This window comes from Stegostoma tigrinum, chromosome 3 (genome assembly GCF_030684315.1).
Source record: "Stegostoma tigrinum isolate sSteTig4 chromosome 3, sSteTig4.hap1, whole genome shotgun sequence".
Taxonomy (NCBI): Eukaryota; Metazoa; Chordata; class Chondrichthyes; order Orectolobiformes; family Stegostomatidae; genus Stegostoma; species Stegostoma tigrinum.
The window spans coordinates 58691005-58709364 of NC_081356.1; the positions used below are offsets into that span (position 1 = coordinate 58691005).

General features: G+C 42.1%; 1 protein-coding gene across 3 annotated transcripts in view; it reads left to right on the plus strand.

Moving 5' to 3' along the window:
- Nucleotides 1-1956: 1956 nt before the first annotated feature.
- LOC125451155 (uncharacterized) overlaps nt 1957-18360 on the plus strand; it is an 84202-nt gene continuing 67798 nt past the window's right edge. The window contains exons 1-4 of one of the 3 annotated variants that reach the window (XM_048527944.2): nt 2065-2121; nt 12874-12927; nt 14569-14708; nt 17671-17776. In XM_048527944.2, coding sequence (XP_048383901.1) covers nt 17774-17776 — 3 coding nt within the window. In that variant the 5' untranslated portion in view covers nt 2065-2121; nt 12874-12927; nt 14569-14708; nt 17671-17773. Of the gene's footprint in view, nt 2122-12873; nt 12928-14568; nt 14709-17611; nt 17777-18360 lie in introns of all 3 variants that reach the window. The other 2 variants (XM_048527943.2, XM_059644627.1) reach the window with 2 other exon arrangements.

Below are 18360 nucleotides of genomic sequence, written 5' to 3' on the forward strand. Positions count from 1 at the left end.
CAAGTGATTCTATGATTGTAATGGCATTGTGGATCACATGGACTCCAGTGGTTCAAGACTAAGTCCTGACTCACATGTGCAGGCAGCTTCCTTGCTGGTATGATCTGACCAAAGTTGGCCTCGTATTTGGCCACCTCCCAGGATAACAATTCAATTTGGGATGATTAGCATATTTCCGTGGTTGGAAGCTGAAATAGTGAGCTCAAATAGAGGGCTTGCATTTCTTAGAATGACTGCAGCCTTACTGACTTGGGTGTATGCTGCCACTGCAGAAGGGTAAGAGTCGTTGGTCATCTGAAGGAGACTTCTACACAGAATATGTTTGGGATAGATATGCAATCTATACAAAGGTGCCTCCTGGATTGTGGTACTTATACCAAGTTATACCACTGAGCCATTCAGCAATTTGCCCCAGTGACACTGAAGGAACTGTTACATATTTGCAATTCAAGATGATGAGTGGCTTGGAGGAGAGCTTGCAGGTAGTGGTGTTCCCATTTCATTGGTTCAAGCCAAATTGGGATATCTTGAGATAACGAAATGTCCTATGTGACGCAAATCTTTCTCTTCTAAATTGAATATGTAAAAAACAAATAAGGTTCTAGTGAATAGATCAGAACCAGTAACATAAATATGGCAGAGATAACACAGTGTGGAGCTAGTGGAACCCTGCAGGCCAGGCAGCATCAGAGGAGCAGGAAAGTTAATATTTTGGGTCGGGACCCTTCTTCAGAAATGGGGGATGGGGGTGGGAAAAGTGAGCTCAGGGACACCCCTCCCCTCTATTTATTTCTGAGCTCCTCTCCCCCATTTCTGAAGGTCCCTACCTGAAAAGTCAACTTTCCTGCTCCTCTGATGCTGTCTGGCCTGTTGTGTTCCTCCAGCTCCACACTGTTATCTCTGACTCCAGCAGCTGCAGTTCTTACTATCTCTGAGTGACATAAGAAGTCAGAATAAATTCTGCCATATTTATGTACAATGACAGGAAAAAACAACTGGTATGATATGCATTTTTAAGTTGCAAAATGAGCTGTGTTGAATGTAAATAAACTACAGAACGAGGTATAGTGATAACCCCTAGTAACCCCAATACTGAAATAAAGTTTATGAATCCATGCATTAACACAAAATCAGCAATGCTTTCAAATGCGTGGTCATTGTGACCATGAGGGCGAATATTTAAAAAACAGATGGAACAAGACAAACAGAACAGTTCGGGAAAAGCCAAAGGCTCTGTGCAATTATCAACACTTATACGATACTTTAACGGCTGACAACTACTGGACAGTGCGGGACCATCATCAGCATAGAATTCCTACAGTGTGTAAACAGGCCCTTCGGTCCAACACTTCCACACGGACCCTCAGACATCCCTCCCAAACCTATTCCACAATAACCCACCTAATTCATGCATCCCTTAAAACTACGGGCCAATCCACCCGTGCCTGCACAGCTTTGGAGTGCGAGGAAACCCACACAGACACGGGGAGAATGTCCAAACCCCGCACAGACAGTCGCTTGAGGGAGGAATCGAACCCGGGTCCCTGGTCCTGTGAGGCTTTTATAGGATTGATCATTAGTATCAGAGTTCCGGGCTTTGGATGAAAGTTATTCGGAGCCGGGAACTGAGTTTAATATAACAGCAACTATGGGGCTGTGAATTACGATACACTGTATACGAGGCATTGATTAGGCAGAAATAGTTTGAGAGTGAGTTTATACAACGAGAAACACTGAACTACATTCGATAAAGGACAATATTTACCAGGAGGTAGACGACCATCTTGTTTTGGTCCGTAACCTTGACAGACCGGGGGGAGTGGTGGAGACGGTTCACCATGCAGCTGTCTCATTGGCTGAAGCCGGGCCTATTATTGAAGTTACCAATCAGTTTGTCGGTTACTGCGGGGTGAGCGGCACCCCAAACAACCCCGCCTCATGACCCTCCTTTATTCCTCCCCCCACCCACTCCATTCTCCTCCTCTGATCCACTCTCTCTTTTATTCCCTCCCCCTCCCCCTCCCCGCTCTCTGCAATATGTCTGGCTCTATATTGAGAGCCTCTATCAGAGCTGTCAGTGCCAGGAGACGGCTGGTCCCCACAAGAGCAGCGCTTACTTTGGTAAGTCACATCACTGTTTTTAAATGTCACTGGTCCAGAACCGTGTCTGTCCCCTCCTGCACCCCCTGGGGGGATCGTCTGTGTCAGCACCACCACCCCCCGCCCCCGAGGGGATCGTCTGTGTCAGCACCACCCCCGCCCCCGAGGGGATTGCCTGTGTCAGCACTAACCCCCCCCCCCCCCCAAAGGGGATTGCCTGTATCAGCACTACCCCCCCCCCAAGGGGATTGCCTGTGTCAGCACTACCCCCCCCCCCAAGGGGATTGCCTGTGTCAGCACTACCCCCCCCACCCCCTCCAAGGGGATTGTCTGTGTCAGCACTACACCCCCAAAGGGGATTGCCTGTGTCAGCACTACACCCCCAAAGGGGATTGCCTGTGTCAGCACTACCCCCCAAAGGGGATTGCCTGTGTCAGCACTACCCCCCCCCCCCCCCTGCCAGGGGATTGTCTGTGTCAGCACTACCCCCCCCCCCCCCCCCCCGAGGGGATTGTCTGTGTCAGCACCACCCCCACCAGGGGGATTGTCTGTGTCAGCACCACGCCCCCACCCCCACCAAGGAGTTTGTCTTTGTCAGCACCACCCCCCTCTACCCCCACCCAGCAGGGATTGTCTGTGACAGCCTGTCCCGGGCCTTTGGGAAATTTGGAAGCAGCTCTGGTCTGTTTAGTTGCAGCATTGCTGCTGTTCTTAGGTGATCCGTCTCCTGTCGCAACCTGGAGCTCTGGATGTTTGGAGAAGGGAGAAGCTTGGGGGTTTTTTTAATATGTAAAGGAGAATGATTCATGGTAACTTCAGCCGGTGTGGGATTTGAACCCACGCTGTTGGCATTAATGCTTCTCAAATCAATCGGTTGAGCAAATGGATGCCTCCTGTAACCGAAATAATACCATTGCAATGCACCACTATTTGCATGTGTTGATATTGTGATGCTTTTGTTGTCATACTGTACTCAAACCCCTCCCTTCTCCCAAGTTTATCTTCTAATAAAAAATGCAGAGTGGTAGAAGTAATGGACAAGTCAGGTTGCATCTGTGGCGAGAAGAAACAAAATTAACGTTTCAGGTCATGCCTTCCAGCAGAAACTCTTCTGGCGTTCATTTTGTGAAGATTACAATGCAAACGCTAGCGATATATTGCTAAGGTTATATAACACTGTGTCAGTCTGGTCTAACTGCAATTGGAGTATCGAGTAGTTTTGGGCACTGTACCTAAGGAATGCTGTGCTGGCCTTGGACGGGATATAGATGAGGTTCACAAGAATGATCCCGGGAATAAAGAGTTTGCCATATGAAGAGTGGTTGAACACCCTAGGTCTGTACTTGAAGTTTAGAAGGAGGAGAGGGATATGATTGAAACTTACAGAATATGGAGATACCTGGATAGAGCGGATGTGGAGATAATGTTTCCACCGGTAGGATTGACTAGGACACAAGGGTACAGTGTCAGAGAGAAGGGACAACCCTTTAGAACTGCGAGGAGGAGATATTTTTTCAGCCAGAGGGTGGTGAACCAAGTTTCTGCTTTGCAGCTGTGCCAAAAGGACTCGTCGAGTCTAAATATCCTAATTGAGTGTTACGAAGATGATCTCTAACCATTCCTCCACACCTCTTTCCACCTGTGACATCTTCTGACTTTGACTTTGTTTATTTGTTCCTAAAACTTTCACCCATGCTATTGTTACTTGTAGATTTGATTATTCTAGCATCCCTAATGAGTTTTCCACATTCTACTCGGCTCGAAGGCCATGAATGATGATACTTTGGTTATGATTTGATAGACACATAGAATAGGTGGCTGCATCCAGCTGAAGAACTATAGGAGAGGTGTGTGATCAACTGTGTAAAATGCTGCATAGAAATTGAGAAGGAAGAGGAGGGGTAGGTTACTTTCATCACAGTCACATAAGTTATTTGTTATTTGGATAAAAATTTTGTTTGATTTTATGCTGGGGCAGAAAACTGATTTTAGAGGGTTTAAAATGTGGAATTCTGGAAAAGTGGCAACATCTCCATAGACCTTGGAGAAGAAAGGGATGTTGGAGATGGGTCTGTAGTTTGCAAGGTCTAAAGACAGTGTTTCAAGATGTGGGCTGATATCACATTTTGAAGGAATGGGTCACAGCCTGAGAGAGCCATTAACAATGTCAACACAGAAGCTAGGAGGTTTTGTCTGAAAAGGTTTGAGAGAATAGGCAATTGTTCATATGTACAAGATGGTCTTAGATATCATGAGGACAGATAAGAAAGGAATTTGAAGAAGAAAATCAGTTCAGTGTAAGGATAGGTGGAAACTTTGGAGGAAGTATTGCCCTGGGAAGTAAAGAAAGTAAGGGAAATGACTTGCTGATGAGTTCACCTTAACCTTTTATATTTTATGCTTGGATTTTTGTCATGTATTCCTCATATATATTGAAGGATAGTGGGTGAAGAGAAAATGTAAAAAGATTACTTGCTATGAAGAAAATAAACCCAGGGCTACCTTGACATTCCATAAATATCTAGAATAGTATGTAGATGGTTTTCACCTTTTGGAAAAGGACATCAGTAGTCTAATCCTACCTGAAAGTGGATAGTTAAACCAGATTTGAAGGAGGATCACTGAACTTGAAATGTTAAAGTTGTTTTGTCTCCACAGATGCTGCCAGACCTGCTGAGTTTTTCCAGCAATTTCTTTTTGTTTGTCATGGAGTCATAGAGATGTACAGTACAGAAGCACACACTTTGGTCCAATTTGTCCATGCCGACCAGACATCCTATCTAGATCTAGCTCTGCTTCCCATTTGGCCCACATCCCTCTAAACCGTTCCTATTCATATACCCATCCAGATGGCTTTTAAAGTAGTAATTGTACTAGCCTCCACCACATCCTTGGGCAGCTCATTCCATATATATGCACCCCATCTGTATGAAAAAGTTTCCCCTCCGGTCCTTTTTTATATCTTTCCCTTCTCAACTTAAACCTAAAGCCCTGTTGTTTTGGACTCCCCTGCTCTGAGAAAGACCTTGGCTATTTATCCTATTCATGCCCCTCATGATTTTACGAACATCTATAAGGTCACCCCTTAGCCTCCAACGCTCCAGGGAAAATACCCCCAGCCTATTCAGCCTCTCCCTATAGTTCAAACCCGCCAACCCTGATAACATCCTTGTAAATCTTTTCTGGTTTTACAACTCCCTTCTACAGGAGGGAGACCAAAATTGAACACAATACTCCAAAACAGGCCAAACCAATGCCCTGTCCAGCTGCAATGTGACCTCACAACTCCGATACTCAATGTGTTGACCATTAAAGGCAAGTATACCAAATGCCTCTTCACTATCCTGTCTACCTGCGACTCCATTTTTAAGGAACTATGAACTAGCACTCCAAGGTCTCTTTGTTCACTGAAAGTCCCCAGGGCCTTGCCAGTAGGTGTATAAGCCCTAAATAACAAAGTGTGGAGTTGGATGAACACAGCAGGCCAAGCAGCATCTCAGGAGCACAAAAGCTGACGGTTCGGGCCTAGACCCTTCACCAGAGAGGGGGATGGGGAGAGGGAACAGGAATAAATAGGGAGAGAGGGGGACGCGGACCGAAGATGGAGAGAAAAGAGGATAGGTAGGGAGGGGATAGGTCAGTCCAGGGAAGATGGACAGGTCGAGCAGGCGGGATGAGGTGGTAGGTAGGAAATGGAGGTGCAGCTTGAGGGGGGAGGAAGGGATGGGTGAGAGGAAGAACAGGTTAGGGAAGCAGAGACAGGCTGGGCTGGTTTTGTGATGCAGTGAGGGGAGGGGAAGAACTGGGCCGGTTTTGGGATGCAGTGGGGGAAGTGGAGATTTTGAAGCTTGTGAAGTCCACATTGATACCATTGGGCTGCAAGGTTCCCAAGCGGAATATGAGTTGCTGTTCTTGCAACCTTCGGGTGGCATCATTGTGTGGCACTGCAGGAGGCCCATGATGGACATGTCATCTGAGGAATGGGCGGGGGGGGGGAAGAGTTGAAATGGTTCGTGACTGGGAGGGGCAACAAACAACTGCACCTCCCAGTCGCGGCAACAAACAACTGCACCTCCCAGTTGCAAACCATTTCCACTCCCCCTCCCATTCCTCAGACGACATGTCCATCATGGGCCTCCTGCAGTGCCACAATGATGCCACCCAAAGGTTGCAAGAACAGCAACTCATATTCTGCTCGGGACCTCTGCAGCCCAATGGTATCAATGTGAACTTCACAAACTTCAAAATCTCCCCTCCTCCCACTGCATCCCAAAACCAGCCCAGCGTGTCTCTGCTTCCCTAACCTGTTCTTCCTCTCACCCATCCCTTCCTCCCACCTCAAGCCACACCTCTATTTCCTACCTACCACCTCATCCCGCCTGGACTGACCAATCCCCTCCCTACCTCCTCACCTATACTCTTCTACCTATCTTCTTTTTCTCTCCATCTTCGGTCCGCCTCCCCCTCTCTCCCTATTTATTCCAGTTCTCTCTCCCCATCCCCCTCTCTGAAGGGTCTAGGCCCGAACGTCAGCTTTTGTGCTCCTGAGATGCTGCTTGGCCTGCGGTGTTCATCCAGCTCCACAGTTTGTTATCCCGGATTCTCCAGCATCTGCAGTTCCCATTATCACAGGTATATAAGCCCTACCCTGATTTGCCTTTCCAAAATGCAGCACCTTGCATTTATCTGAAGTAAACGCAAGTTTCTGGCATATCGAAGGAAGTTCATATCTAATGGACTTAAAGGAGCAGAAATGAGAGAAGGGCCAGGCTGAGAATAGTCAAGTCAATTTAATAGGGTTGAAGTTAAGGTTGAAGGTCTGGTTGCGCAGATCAGTAATTGCGGAAATCATGTGGTGTAAGGAGCTGTGAATTTGAAATTGCGGTTGAGGGAGAGTGTTTTTTGGAGGTAGATTCAGAAGGAAGTAGGGTTTAGAGGAGGAAATAAATTGTGGGTGGAGATTTATACAGTGAAGAGATCAGAGATGATCTTATCTTCAATCAGTGGAAGTTGTGAGTAAGGCCACAAGATGAAATGGTCAAGTGGTTTGCCACAAATGAATTGTGGAACTTTCGCAGAGGATAAGACTTTACAAGGAAGGATCTTGCCAAATCTGGCTTTCGAAGATAGATCAATGAAACGCTATTTCTTTTTCAAAGAAATACAGCATTTTTATACATTGTTGCATTTGATTTCTGAAACATAGTCACTGCCCTTTCTCCCCCGCCTTATCTGGACACCTAATCAATAATGGGCACTTGCACGGACAGCCACATGTTGCCATAATATTAAGGTAATAGTTAGACATTGTAATCTCCGAGGCCTTGGGATCTTCCTATGCATCCTATTTATTTTCATTCCAAAAGTTCAATGGCTATGTTCCTTCAGTCTTTCTCAGGCTTGTTTTCCTGTAAGACCAGCTCAAATTCTATTACCCATTGTATTTTGGTGCTGTCTTTTATCACATTCAGTTACTTGTTTTATTTTCCCACTCTCCAGTTAGATAATTTAAAAATAAAACGTCAGTTTTAACTAATTGCTACAAGGTTAACTTCTGTTATAAAGTTAATTATAAGGGTAATATAGTACAATTACTTCTATTGTCAGCATTTTGTAATTTATGGGTTGTGATCAATCTATTTTGTTCAGGGCATAAGTGAAGGCATCTCCTAAGGCTAGTTAATCTTGATATCTAACTTTAATTTTTTTTTAAGGCTTGTATTATATCCTGGTTATGTATTGAAACCAGCTTCTATGATAACGGCATTTTTAGCTAGAAACTATTTAATATTGCAGGTAGCTTCAAAGAAGCAATCATTTACTATGAAATAACTTTAGCTGTTATCCTTGCAGCTGCTTGAGGACCTAATCTAGCCACTGACATTAATTTACTGAGACAATCATCCTTTCATTAATAAAGCTGGAATTGGACATTTATCTGTTCCGAGGCATCCTTTTATCAGAACTGTCTCGGATATAAACGTCCAACGTTCTTTTACTGGACTTCTAGCAGTTCTGTTCAAAGGTACCATTGTATTTCACTGTGTGAGTAGGCTGCTTAATTTTCCTTAGCTACTGTCTGCCGTCTTGTAAGCAAGCTTGGGCCACTTGATGTGTTCACGTACAACTTACTTTACATAGCCAGGTACAGGTCACCCTTACAGATGTGTTGCGTGGCGGGCAATGAAATAATTGCCATAACAAGCAATAAAGTTTGTTATTGTTGACCGTCAGACCACAGCTGTTTAGTTGAAGTCTAAAGTTGGATGGACTACAGGGAGACTTCCAAAAGGCACTTGATAAGGTGCCACATCCAAGGTTATTGTAGAAAGTAAAAGCTCATTGTGTAGGGATGCGTACTGGTATGGACAGTAGGTTGACGAGCCAACAAGAAAACAGTGTAGTCATAGAATCATAGTGTGGAAGAGGTGCTTTGGCCCATCAAATCTGACCTTCAACCTAATCCCCTTTACTAGCACTTAGACTGTAGCCTTGAAAGTTATGACATGCCAAGTGATCATTGCAGGTACTTCTTAAAGAATGTGAGGAAACTTGTCTCTACCACCCTCCTAGGTAGAGCATTCCAGATTGTCACCACCCTCTGGATTTTAAAAAAAGGTTTCTCCTTGTAGCCCAATACATGCAACTGGCTGTGTGGTTAACAGAAACAATTTTGTGTCATCAACAGATACCCACACAGTCATCTATGTCACTTGTCAATAAATGACAAATAATAGGGCATTCAGCACAGACCTATTTGGTACGCCACTGGACGCTGGCTTCCAGTCACTAAAGAAGCCTTCTGTCATCACTTTCTGTCTCCTGCACCTGAGCCAATTTTGAATCCACTTTATCAAATAACCCTGTATCCCATATGCATTTGCTTTCTTGATAAGTCTGTTATGTGGGACCTTATCAGAGGCTTTGTTGAAATCCATTAAAAACTGCACTATCCTTGGGTATGTGCCTGGCCACCTTCTCAAAATATTCAGTCAAGTTTGTCAGGCATGGCCTCACTCTAATAAAGCCTGCAGACTATCTCTGATCAAGCCTCCCCTCTTCAAGTGGAGATAAAGTCCATGTTTAAGCCTGCCAATAACTCTTATCCTTTTGTATGTCAATTTGCTGAAGAAACTTGCAGTCTCTACCTTGGGTTCCATAGTTTAATCCTCATTCTCTTGAGTGAAAACTGATGTAAAGTTTCGGTTCAACACTCTGATGTCCTCTGGCTCCACCCATAGATTTCTCCCTTAGTCCCTTTATAGGCCCTACTCTTGAGATTGTTGACTTACTCGCTGAGCTGGCTTGTTTTTATTCATAAGTTTCATCACCATGCTAGGTTATATTGTCAATGAGGCCTCCGATGAAGCGATGTTGTTCTACTCTGCTTGGAATTTGTGCTGGTTCATCTGTTTATAGTGAGTTGTTATGTTCAGTATGGGTTTGTAAATGGGGTCCAATTCTATGTTTGTTGATTATGGGTTGACAACCATGCCTCTAGGAATTTGTGTGCATGACTGTTTGGCTTGGGCTACTGTGGTTACTTTGTCCCAGGTAAACTGATGGCCTTCATTGTCTGAGTATACTGATATTAGGGAAAGGTCACTGTCATTTTGCTTTTAGCAGATCTTCATGTATTCTGATGACTAGTTTCATTCCTGTCTGTCTGATGCAATGTTTGTAGTAGTCCTTGCCACCACTCACTGCAACACGCCAGAATTACACAGGAAAGAGGAAGAGCACGCTTATGCCCTTATTCATTGGACACACTGCCTTACATCGTGTTTAGGGAGTACTGTGTCCTCTTGGTGTTGTCTATTTAGTAGGCACTTGCAGATGAAGTTGAGGGGTATCTGTTCATAGTGAAGATTTCATATTGATGCACTTCCTCTTTCCTGTGTAGTTCTGGTGTGAGTGGTGGCAAGGACCGCCACAAACACTACATCGGGCAGATGGTAAGGAAATTAGTTATCGTAATACATAAACATTGGCTAGCAGCAAAACGACATGACGAGCTTTTCCTAATATTAGTACACTCAGACAATGTAACCATAGTAGCCCAAGGCAAGCCACATAAGGCACGCACAGAAATTCCCACATGCATGGTTCGCCACCTGTAATGCAATCAACAAACACAGAATTAGACCCCCTGTACAAACCCATGCAGAACGGAACCAGAAATGAGACAACTTGCCGTAACAGACTAGACAGGGTGAATTCCAAGCAAAGTAGAACAATGTCACTTCATCGGAGGCCTCGCTAATGATGTTACCTAGCATGATGATGAAACATCTGAACACAAACAAGCCAGCTCAGTGAGCAAGTCAGCAACCTCACTCTCAACCTAAGCTACAAATCTTTGCGAAAATCTTTTAAATGCCCTACTTTTCCCCTGGTTATCCTCTTCCCATTGATATATTTATCACATATCTTGGGATTTTCCCAACTTTTACCAGCCAGATCTTTCTCATATCTCCTCTTTCCTTTCCTAATTGTTTTCTTAAGCTCCACCCTGCACTGTGTGTACTCCATGATGTGGAGGTGCTGTTGTTGGACTGAGGTGGACTGTCATAAGTCACACGATGGAATATGCCATTATTTTTCTGCTTATATATTCTGTACCTGTGTGTTACCCTCCACTTCACCTAATGAAGGAACAGCGCCCGAAAGCTTGTAAATTCAAATAAACGTGTTGGACTATAACCTGGTGTCATATGACTTCTGACTTTCTGTACTCTACTAATGCCTCTGCTGATTTGTTCCCCTTGTACCTGCTAAAAGCCTCTCTCTTCCTTCTCGTTATATCCTGAATACCTCTGGTCATTCATGGTTCTCTGGGTTTGTGACTCCTTCCTATCACCCTAGAAGGAACATGTTGGGCTTGTTCCCTCCCTATTTCCTTTTTGAATGGTTTCCCACTGCTCTTCTGTAGATTTCTCCATTAGTAACTGTTCCCAGTCTACCTTAGCTTCTTTAACACCTACCTGTCCCTCCAGATGATGTCATCTGCAAACTTTGCAGTATTTTTTTCTTCCAGATCATGTGTATAATGTGAATAATTGTGGGGTCCACCAGTTCCCACACCACACAGATACAAACATTGCCTGGCCCTGCTACTTTGTTTTATTTACTTAGTTCTTAATTTGACTGTTTAAAAAAAATTCTACTGTTTTTGTTTTAGTTTGTAACCTGTAAATGTTTTTCCTATTTGACTTCAGTCCGACAATAACCAATAATAGACTAGTCAACTTAGCAGTTATTACAAATGAATTAATTTTATGGCTTTCCTGTGATGTTGCCCTTTTTTCTTTTGAGCTGTACCCCAATCCTGGATTTCAATTTATCCTGTAAAAAGACTTCACAAACTATGTACCAAGAAAACCAAGCAAAAAGTACCTCCCTTTCCTGACTGTGCACAGTAATACAGGATATTAAGTTTACTGGAAAACAGGATTAGAATGTTAGGTAGTTGGTTTTGTCTGGCAGACTTGATGGTCCGTAAGAACCTTTTCTGTGCAGTTGATCTCTGTGACCCTAGGATGAATTGTTGTATGGAGTAAAAGAATTTTATTTAGCTGTTTGTGCCCACAATCAAAATTCTTTGCACTGGTTTTTGTACCTATGCACCAGCACTGAACATTGTTTTATTCCAGTTCTCTACTGCCGAAGTTACAGAATAATGTCTCGGTTGCATAGATCAGTGGTAAGCCCTATCGCGAATACTACATTCAGTTTTGAACTCTGAACCTCAGCATTGACATAATGACTTTTGAGTGATAGAGTGTAGTTTAGCATAATAATATCTGAATTAAATTGCCAAGTTGGATTGCATAAACTTGGTTTATGTTGTTTGTGATTTTAGAAACCTGGTTTGTTGGATCCAACTTTCTTTATGCACGTTGAGGCCATTTACTGCACACATTGACAAGAAACTGTCCCTGTATTTGTAATGCAAGAATAAAATGTTTTTGCCTAATAAACATGACCTGTATTACACTAGGCGAGGTATAAATTTGGAAAGATGTCACTACAGACCTTAGAAAAGGATTCAGATTCAGCATTTGTTGGAGATCACTAATTCTTACAACTGAACTACTATTTTTGGAGTCACACACAGAGCCAAACACATTGCTGTGGATGGGGGCGATGTTGACTAAAGATGACAAATTTTCTCCCTCCACCAGACCATTTTTTTGTAACAATTGATAGTTTCTGCTTATTGTTACTAAAACGAGCTTCTAATTTCAGATTTAATTTTAATTGAATTTTAGCTGCTGTCAGAATTTTGGATGGCCTCCGGTTAATGGAGGGTAAAATATGCGTACGACCAAACACATTTTTGAAAGCTTATTTCTAGTAAACTTGTGTGAAGATTTCACACTTGGGATTTCTACACATCTGATATCCAGCATAATAAAAAAGTGAGCTTGCCTTTACTTTTTAATTTGATTTTGTGTTTGTATCCTATTGATCACAATTGTTCTAAAACTATGATAATGATTGGAGCTTCATGTTGTCTCTGGTATTGGAAGAAAATGGATAAATTCAATAATGGGAATTAAATGGGATCTGATTGCAAAGTATCCTGGTCTCCATCTGATTTCTCCAGAAAGAGCATGAGAAATGAGTTCCCAAATTTTAGAAACATTATGTATGTTAAAAAGTTCTGTTATTATTTCGTAGACGTGTAGTGATAAGTTAGGTTATGTGGGTTTGATGTTAAAATTGAAATCTTTGTTAAGCATTTAAACTTTTATTTTTCCTCTTATCTAGACTCCTTTAGCTGTGAATAAAATTAAACAGCTGTTACAGGAAAAACCAGAATACGTAAGTATTTTTAGCTATCTCTCACTCCTGCTTGTCAGTCACTATTTGTTTTTAAAAAAATGCTTTACATTGCAGCTCAAATATTATACCAGTGATGCTATTTATACCATGCAAAATAACTTAACTTTTCCTTTGGTATCATCTGGTGAATAAACAAATAAAAATACTGCATCAAAGGTAATGCTGTTGATAGTCTATAATTTTGATTGAAGATTTTGAGCAAGTGATTAGGTGTATAGTTGAGGGCATTACAGTTGATCTAGACTCTCATGACAGGCCAGGTTAGTAAGAGCTGATTGTGCTAAATAGCTCTGGATCCATTGGATCCAAAATTGACGTATTGACAGGAAGCAGAGGGTGAATGTTGCTGATAGGTTACAAGTTACAAATAAAAAAAACCCATGTTCAGTGGTGTACCACAGAGTTTTGTGCTGGGTCTCTTAAAATCCCTACATTAATGATCTAGACATGAATGCAAAAGTTTTGATCAATAAGTTCACAGACAACACAGAAGTTGGTGGTGTCTTAAACAGATTATAGGATGATTTAGACAGGCTGGTCAGATAGCCACAACAGTAGCAATGGGAACTTAATCCTGAAAATTTAGGAGTCGAAGGGAATACATGATGAGTACAGAGGATCAAAATAACTTTGGTGTGCAGGTCTATAAATCCCTGAAGGCAACACAACGGGCCAATAAGCTAGCTCAGAAGGTGTTTGGGATACTTGCCTTTATTGGTCAAGGTTATAAAATTGCAGAAGTTACAAGAGCAGGGAGGCTCTGATGGAGGTATATGATATTTCATTAGGCCAGAGCTGGAGTACTCTCAGTGCAATTCTGGTTGCATTGCTAGAGAAAGGATATGATTACATTATAGAGAGGGTGCGGAGCAGATTCTCCAGAATATTGCCTATGCTAGAGTGATTTAGCTATGAAAGGATAATAAAATGTGAGGCTGGATGAACACAGCAGGCCCAGCAGCATCTCGGGAGCACAAAAGCTGACGTTTCGGGCCTAGACCCTTCATCAGAGATTCTCCAGCATCTGCAGTTCCCATTATCGCTAGCTATGAAAGGAGACTAGATATGCTGGGATTGCTGAGCAGAGAAGGCTGAGAGCAGACCTGATTAAGGTATGCAAAACTATGGGGGGCACAGATAGGGAAAGTTCCTATTGACCCTTAGTAGAGGCCAGAGGAGCAGTAGGTTTAAGGTAAGGAGGTTTCAGAAGGAATTTGCAGAAAAAATTTTCAGGCTGGCAGTTATCTGAAGCTTGCTAGATAAAAACCAAAAGAACTGCGGATGTTGTAAATCAGGAACAAAAACAAAGTTGCTGGAAAAGCAACTTTTCCCCCACCTCACACACCAGGCCTTGTTATCACATAGCCTGCCACTACACACCTGCTGTTGTTAGTCACTAATAGTCCCCATTAACAACTACACACCCTCCCAGCCTGATCGTTAGCAACTCCTTTATCTGTCCAACTGTCTTTCTCTCTCTTTGGGCTCTATCCTGTCGTTTACTCCCTACCCCACCCACCTTCCTATTTTCTGCGTATAACCTGATGTTTTCCCAGCCACCATCAGTTCTGAGGAAGGGTCACTGGACCTGAAATGTTAACTCTGTTTTCTCCTCCACAGATGCTGCCAGGCCTGCTGAGCTTTTCCAGCAACCTGAAGCTCACTGCCCGAAAGGCAGTGTTTTTTTAAGTATTTTTGATGAACTTTTAAAACACAATTGTATGGAAGATGATGGGTCAAGTACTAGAAAATTGGACCAGGTAGATAAATACTTGATAACTGGTGTGGATGTGATTGGACAAGGGGCTGCTTTTTCCTTATTGTAAAGCTCGGACTCTAAAGGGGAAATGTTTAAATTTTCTCTCCAAGTTGATCAATACCTGACACTTCAGTGAGAAGTAACATTTCATGCCACATATCAATGCAAGCCTGAATATTGTCAGGGTCCTACTAGTAGTTGAACATATCATGCTTTGTTCTCTGAGGAGTTATGGATGGTACTTGGCACTGTGCAATCATGAGCAGAACATTCCCAGTTCTGACTTCATGGTCAAGGGAAGGTTGTCAGTGAAGGCAATGAGTTTGGTTGGGCTTAATAAATGCTGTACGAATGTTGTGTGGCTGAGCTGATTTCGTTTCCAAGAACCAAAGCTGCATCTGAATACAAATAAACACTTTAACATTTCAAATGAAAAAGATTAGAAGTGCCTTTATGTGAGAGAAATTGCCCCACCCTTTAATGTAAACAACTTTGAACCATAACATTGAAGTGGTAGCTGTCACTGCAAGGTGAGAAAGTGAATTGGATTATTTGATGGTCCTTCTCTTCCTACAGAGGTGACTTTGTTTTACATGGAAACACAGAAGTTATGAGCAGGAGAAGGCCATTCAACCCCTTGAACCTGGTTAATATTATCATGGCTGATCATCAAGCTCAATGCCCTAAACCCGTTCTTTCCTGTATACCTTGATCCCTTTAGCTACAAGAGCTATATCTAGAAAACCATAATGTTTTGGCCTTAACATCTTCTGTGGCAGTGAATTCCACAGGTTCACCGCTCTCTGGGTGAAGAAATTTCTCCTCATCTCAGTCCTTTCAAAGGTGTACACCTCATCCTTAAATTATGACCCTCGGTTCTGGACTCCCTCACCATCGGGAACGTCCTTCCTGCATCTAACCTAACACTTCCTGTTAGTTTTTTAATTGTAGGTTTCTGGGATTCCTTCTAAATTAGAATGAATATAATCCCAATCAACTCAGCCTTTCCTCATTATCAGTCCTGCCGTTCCAGGAATCAGTTTAGTAAATCTTCACTGGACTCCCTCTATAGCAAGAACATCTTTCCTCGGCTAGGGGAAACCAAAGCCACACAATATTCCAAGTGTGATCTCATCAATGCCCTGTTTAAATTGTAGTTTGGCATGCTTGTTCTTGTACTCGCATCCTCTCACTATGAAGGCCAACATAGATTTCTTCATTACTGCCTGCTACACCTGATCACTTACTTCCACCAACTGGTAACTGAGGGTACCCAGATCTCATTGAAAGATCCCCCTCTCAATTTACAGCCCATTGGAAAAAGTAATCTGCCTTCCTATTTTTGCGATTAGAGTGGATAGCCTCTTATTTATCCATGTTATACTGCATCTGCCATACTTTTGCCCGCTCACTCAACCTGTCCAAATCACACTGAAACATCTCTGCATTCCTCTCACAGCTCACCCTTCCACCCAGCTACACATTTTGAGAAATTGCATTTCATTGCCTCCTCATTGGACTGAAGGTTCTGTTTCTATGCTGTATGACTCTATATTTGGTGGGAATCCTAGCTGGGATCCTAATACTGGCCCCTGTGATACTCCATTAGTCTGCTTGCCATTCCAAAAAAGACCATTTTATTCCTACTCTTCCTTTCCTGTCTGCTTACCAATTTTCTATCCATCTCAATATGCTACCCACAGTCCTATTCTCTTCGATTTTGCACCTTAATCTCTCTGTGGATCTTTGTCAAAAGCCTTCTAAAAGTCCAAATAAACCACATCCACCAGCCCCCCAATCAACTCTGAGGTTACATCCTCAAAGAATTCGAGTAGATTTGTCGAGGATGATTTCCCTTTTGTAAATCCATGCTGACTGTGTTTAAATATAATTAATTTCATTTATTTCATTTCCACTTTGAGAGAGGCTGTGGTGTTACCCCCAAAATTCTGTTTGTGAAGTCTAATTTTTAAATGACCCACAACAAACTCTCGCATTAAACCATGATGATGGATATTTTTATATTCAAATCTGGGCATAACTTTCTCAATACATATGAAAGGAGGAAAAAATAAAGAAGGAAATGTTACAGTTTCAAATAACCTCTTAATCACAAAAGGATGTTATTTTTCCAGTGTGTCATTGCCCACTGAAGGTTCTAGCAGCTATCAAATCTGACAGAACTCCTTTTCCATAGGAGATCAGATGCAGGTGGTACAATTGCAAGCATAGCCATGATTCTTGTAGACTGTAAATCAGTTCATTTTTCAGGTGGAATGAAGGATTTTTTTCCTGGAAATCAGATCTTGAGAGAGGTTGAAACCAGACACAAGCTTTAGCTGAATCTGATATTGCCTGTTTCTCTTTGTTCCAATTAAAAATCAAACTGAGCTAAGAATTCACAGCAGTATTATTTAAAGCTATTTAACAATCAGCAGCTTGTCATATGACACGGTTCTTGATTGTGTCAGTTCAAACAGATAGCATAGTTTTGATGCCTGTGATCAAAAGCAATTATATATTGTAAGAGATAACAGTGGAGTCACAATCAGCCTCAATAGTTTTCTCAGTTCAGGACTAGTTGGGGAGACCCACTATTTGCTTATTTGAGTAGGTTTTAATGCAATGTTTATACAAATAAGTGTGATATTCAAGAGAGATGATTTAGTTTTTTCCCCTGGTAATTGTTGGAAATTTCTAGAAACAGTCAACTTGCCTTTTTCTGAAAGTGGCCATTTTAAATATAGCAAGAATCCATTTTAAAAGTTAAACTAGAGAGTTTTTAAAAAAAATCAAACTAAGATTTTTCTTCATGCCTTGTGGGTGCGACCCTGAGAGTGATTGATTTAAAAGAGTAAGTTATCTTGCAGCATATCTGTTAATTGTAAAATTCTTATTGGACAGTAAACGTAATTAAGGAAGTGAGCAACGTGCATTTTTTCCAAAATATAATTCTGTGGTAGATTGGATTGAAGATTGGAGTCCGAACCAGAGGATGCAATGGTTTGTCTTACACTTTAGAATACACAAAGGAGAAAAGAGAATCAGATGAAGAGGTAGTCCAGGATGGTAAGTTCCCTTATTATATGCATATTCTTTGTTTTGTTTCTCATCAGCTTTGTGTTTTATTCTAAATATCTATTGTACATCATAAATACTGAATTCCAGACCTTTAACTTGCGTCTCATTCCCTCACATTTTTAAAAGTAAACTGCAACTGTTGCAATAGAACTTAGTAATCCATACTATAGTTTAACGTTCCTGCATATATGAATAATTTGAATGCCTAATAAAACTTACAACGGAACGGATTTCACACCGAAATCGATTCGAAGCTCAGTGCAACTGCCCTGTGACAGCTATTCCCACTCTCGTGCCTGATCTTTGCTGAGTTAGTTTGTTAAATATACTGTTAATGGGATTCTGAAGATCATAAAATAGACTTGGGTGCTTTGACCTGTTAGATGCTATCCTTCCAGAATATGAATGCCCCTGTCTTCAAATTCAAATCCATCAGTATAACAGTAGAACATTGGATCAGAAGTCAGTTACTGGGCCATCACGCCTCCTCTGCCATTCAATAAGATCACAGCTAATAATCCTCAACTATACTCTCTGCCTTGTCCCCATAACGTCCAATTCTCTTATTTCTT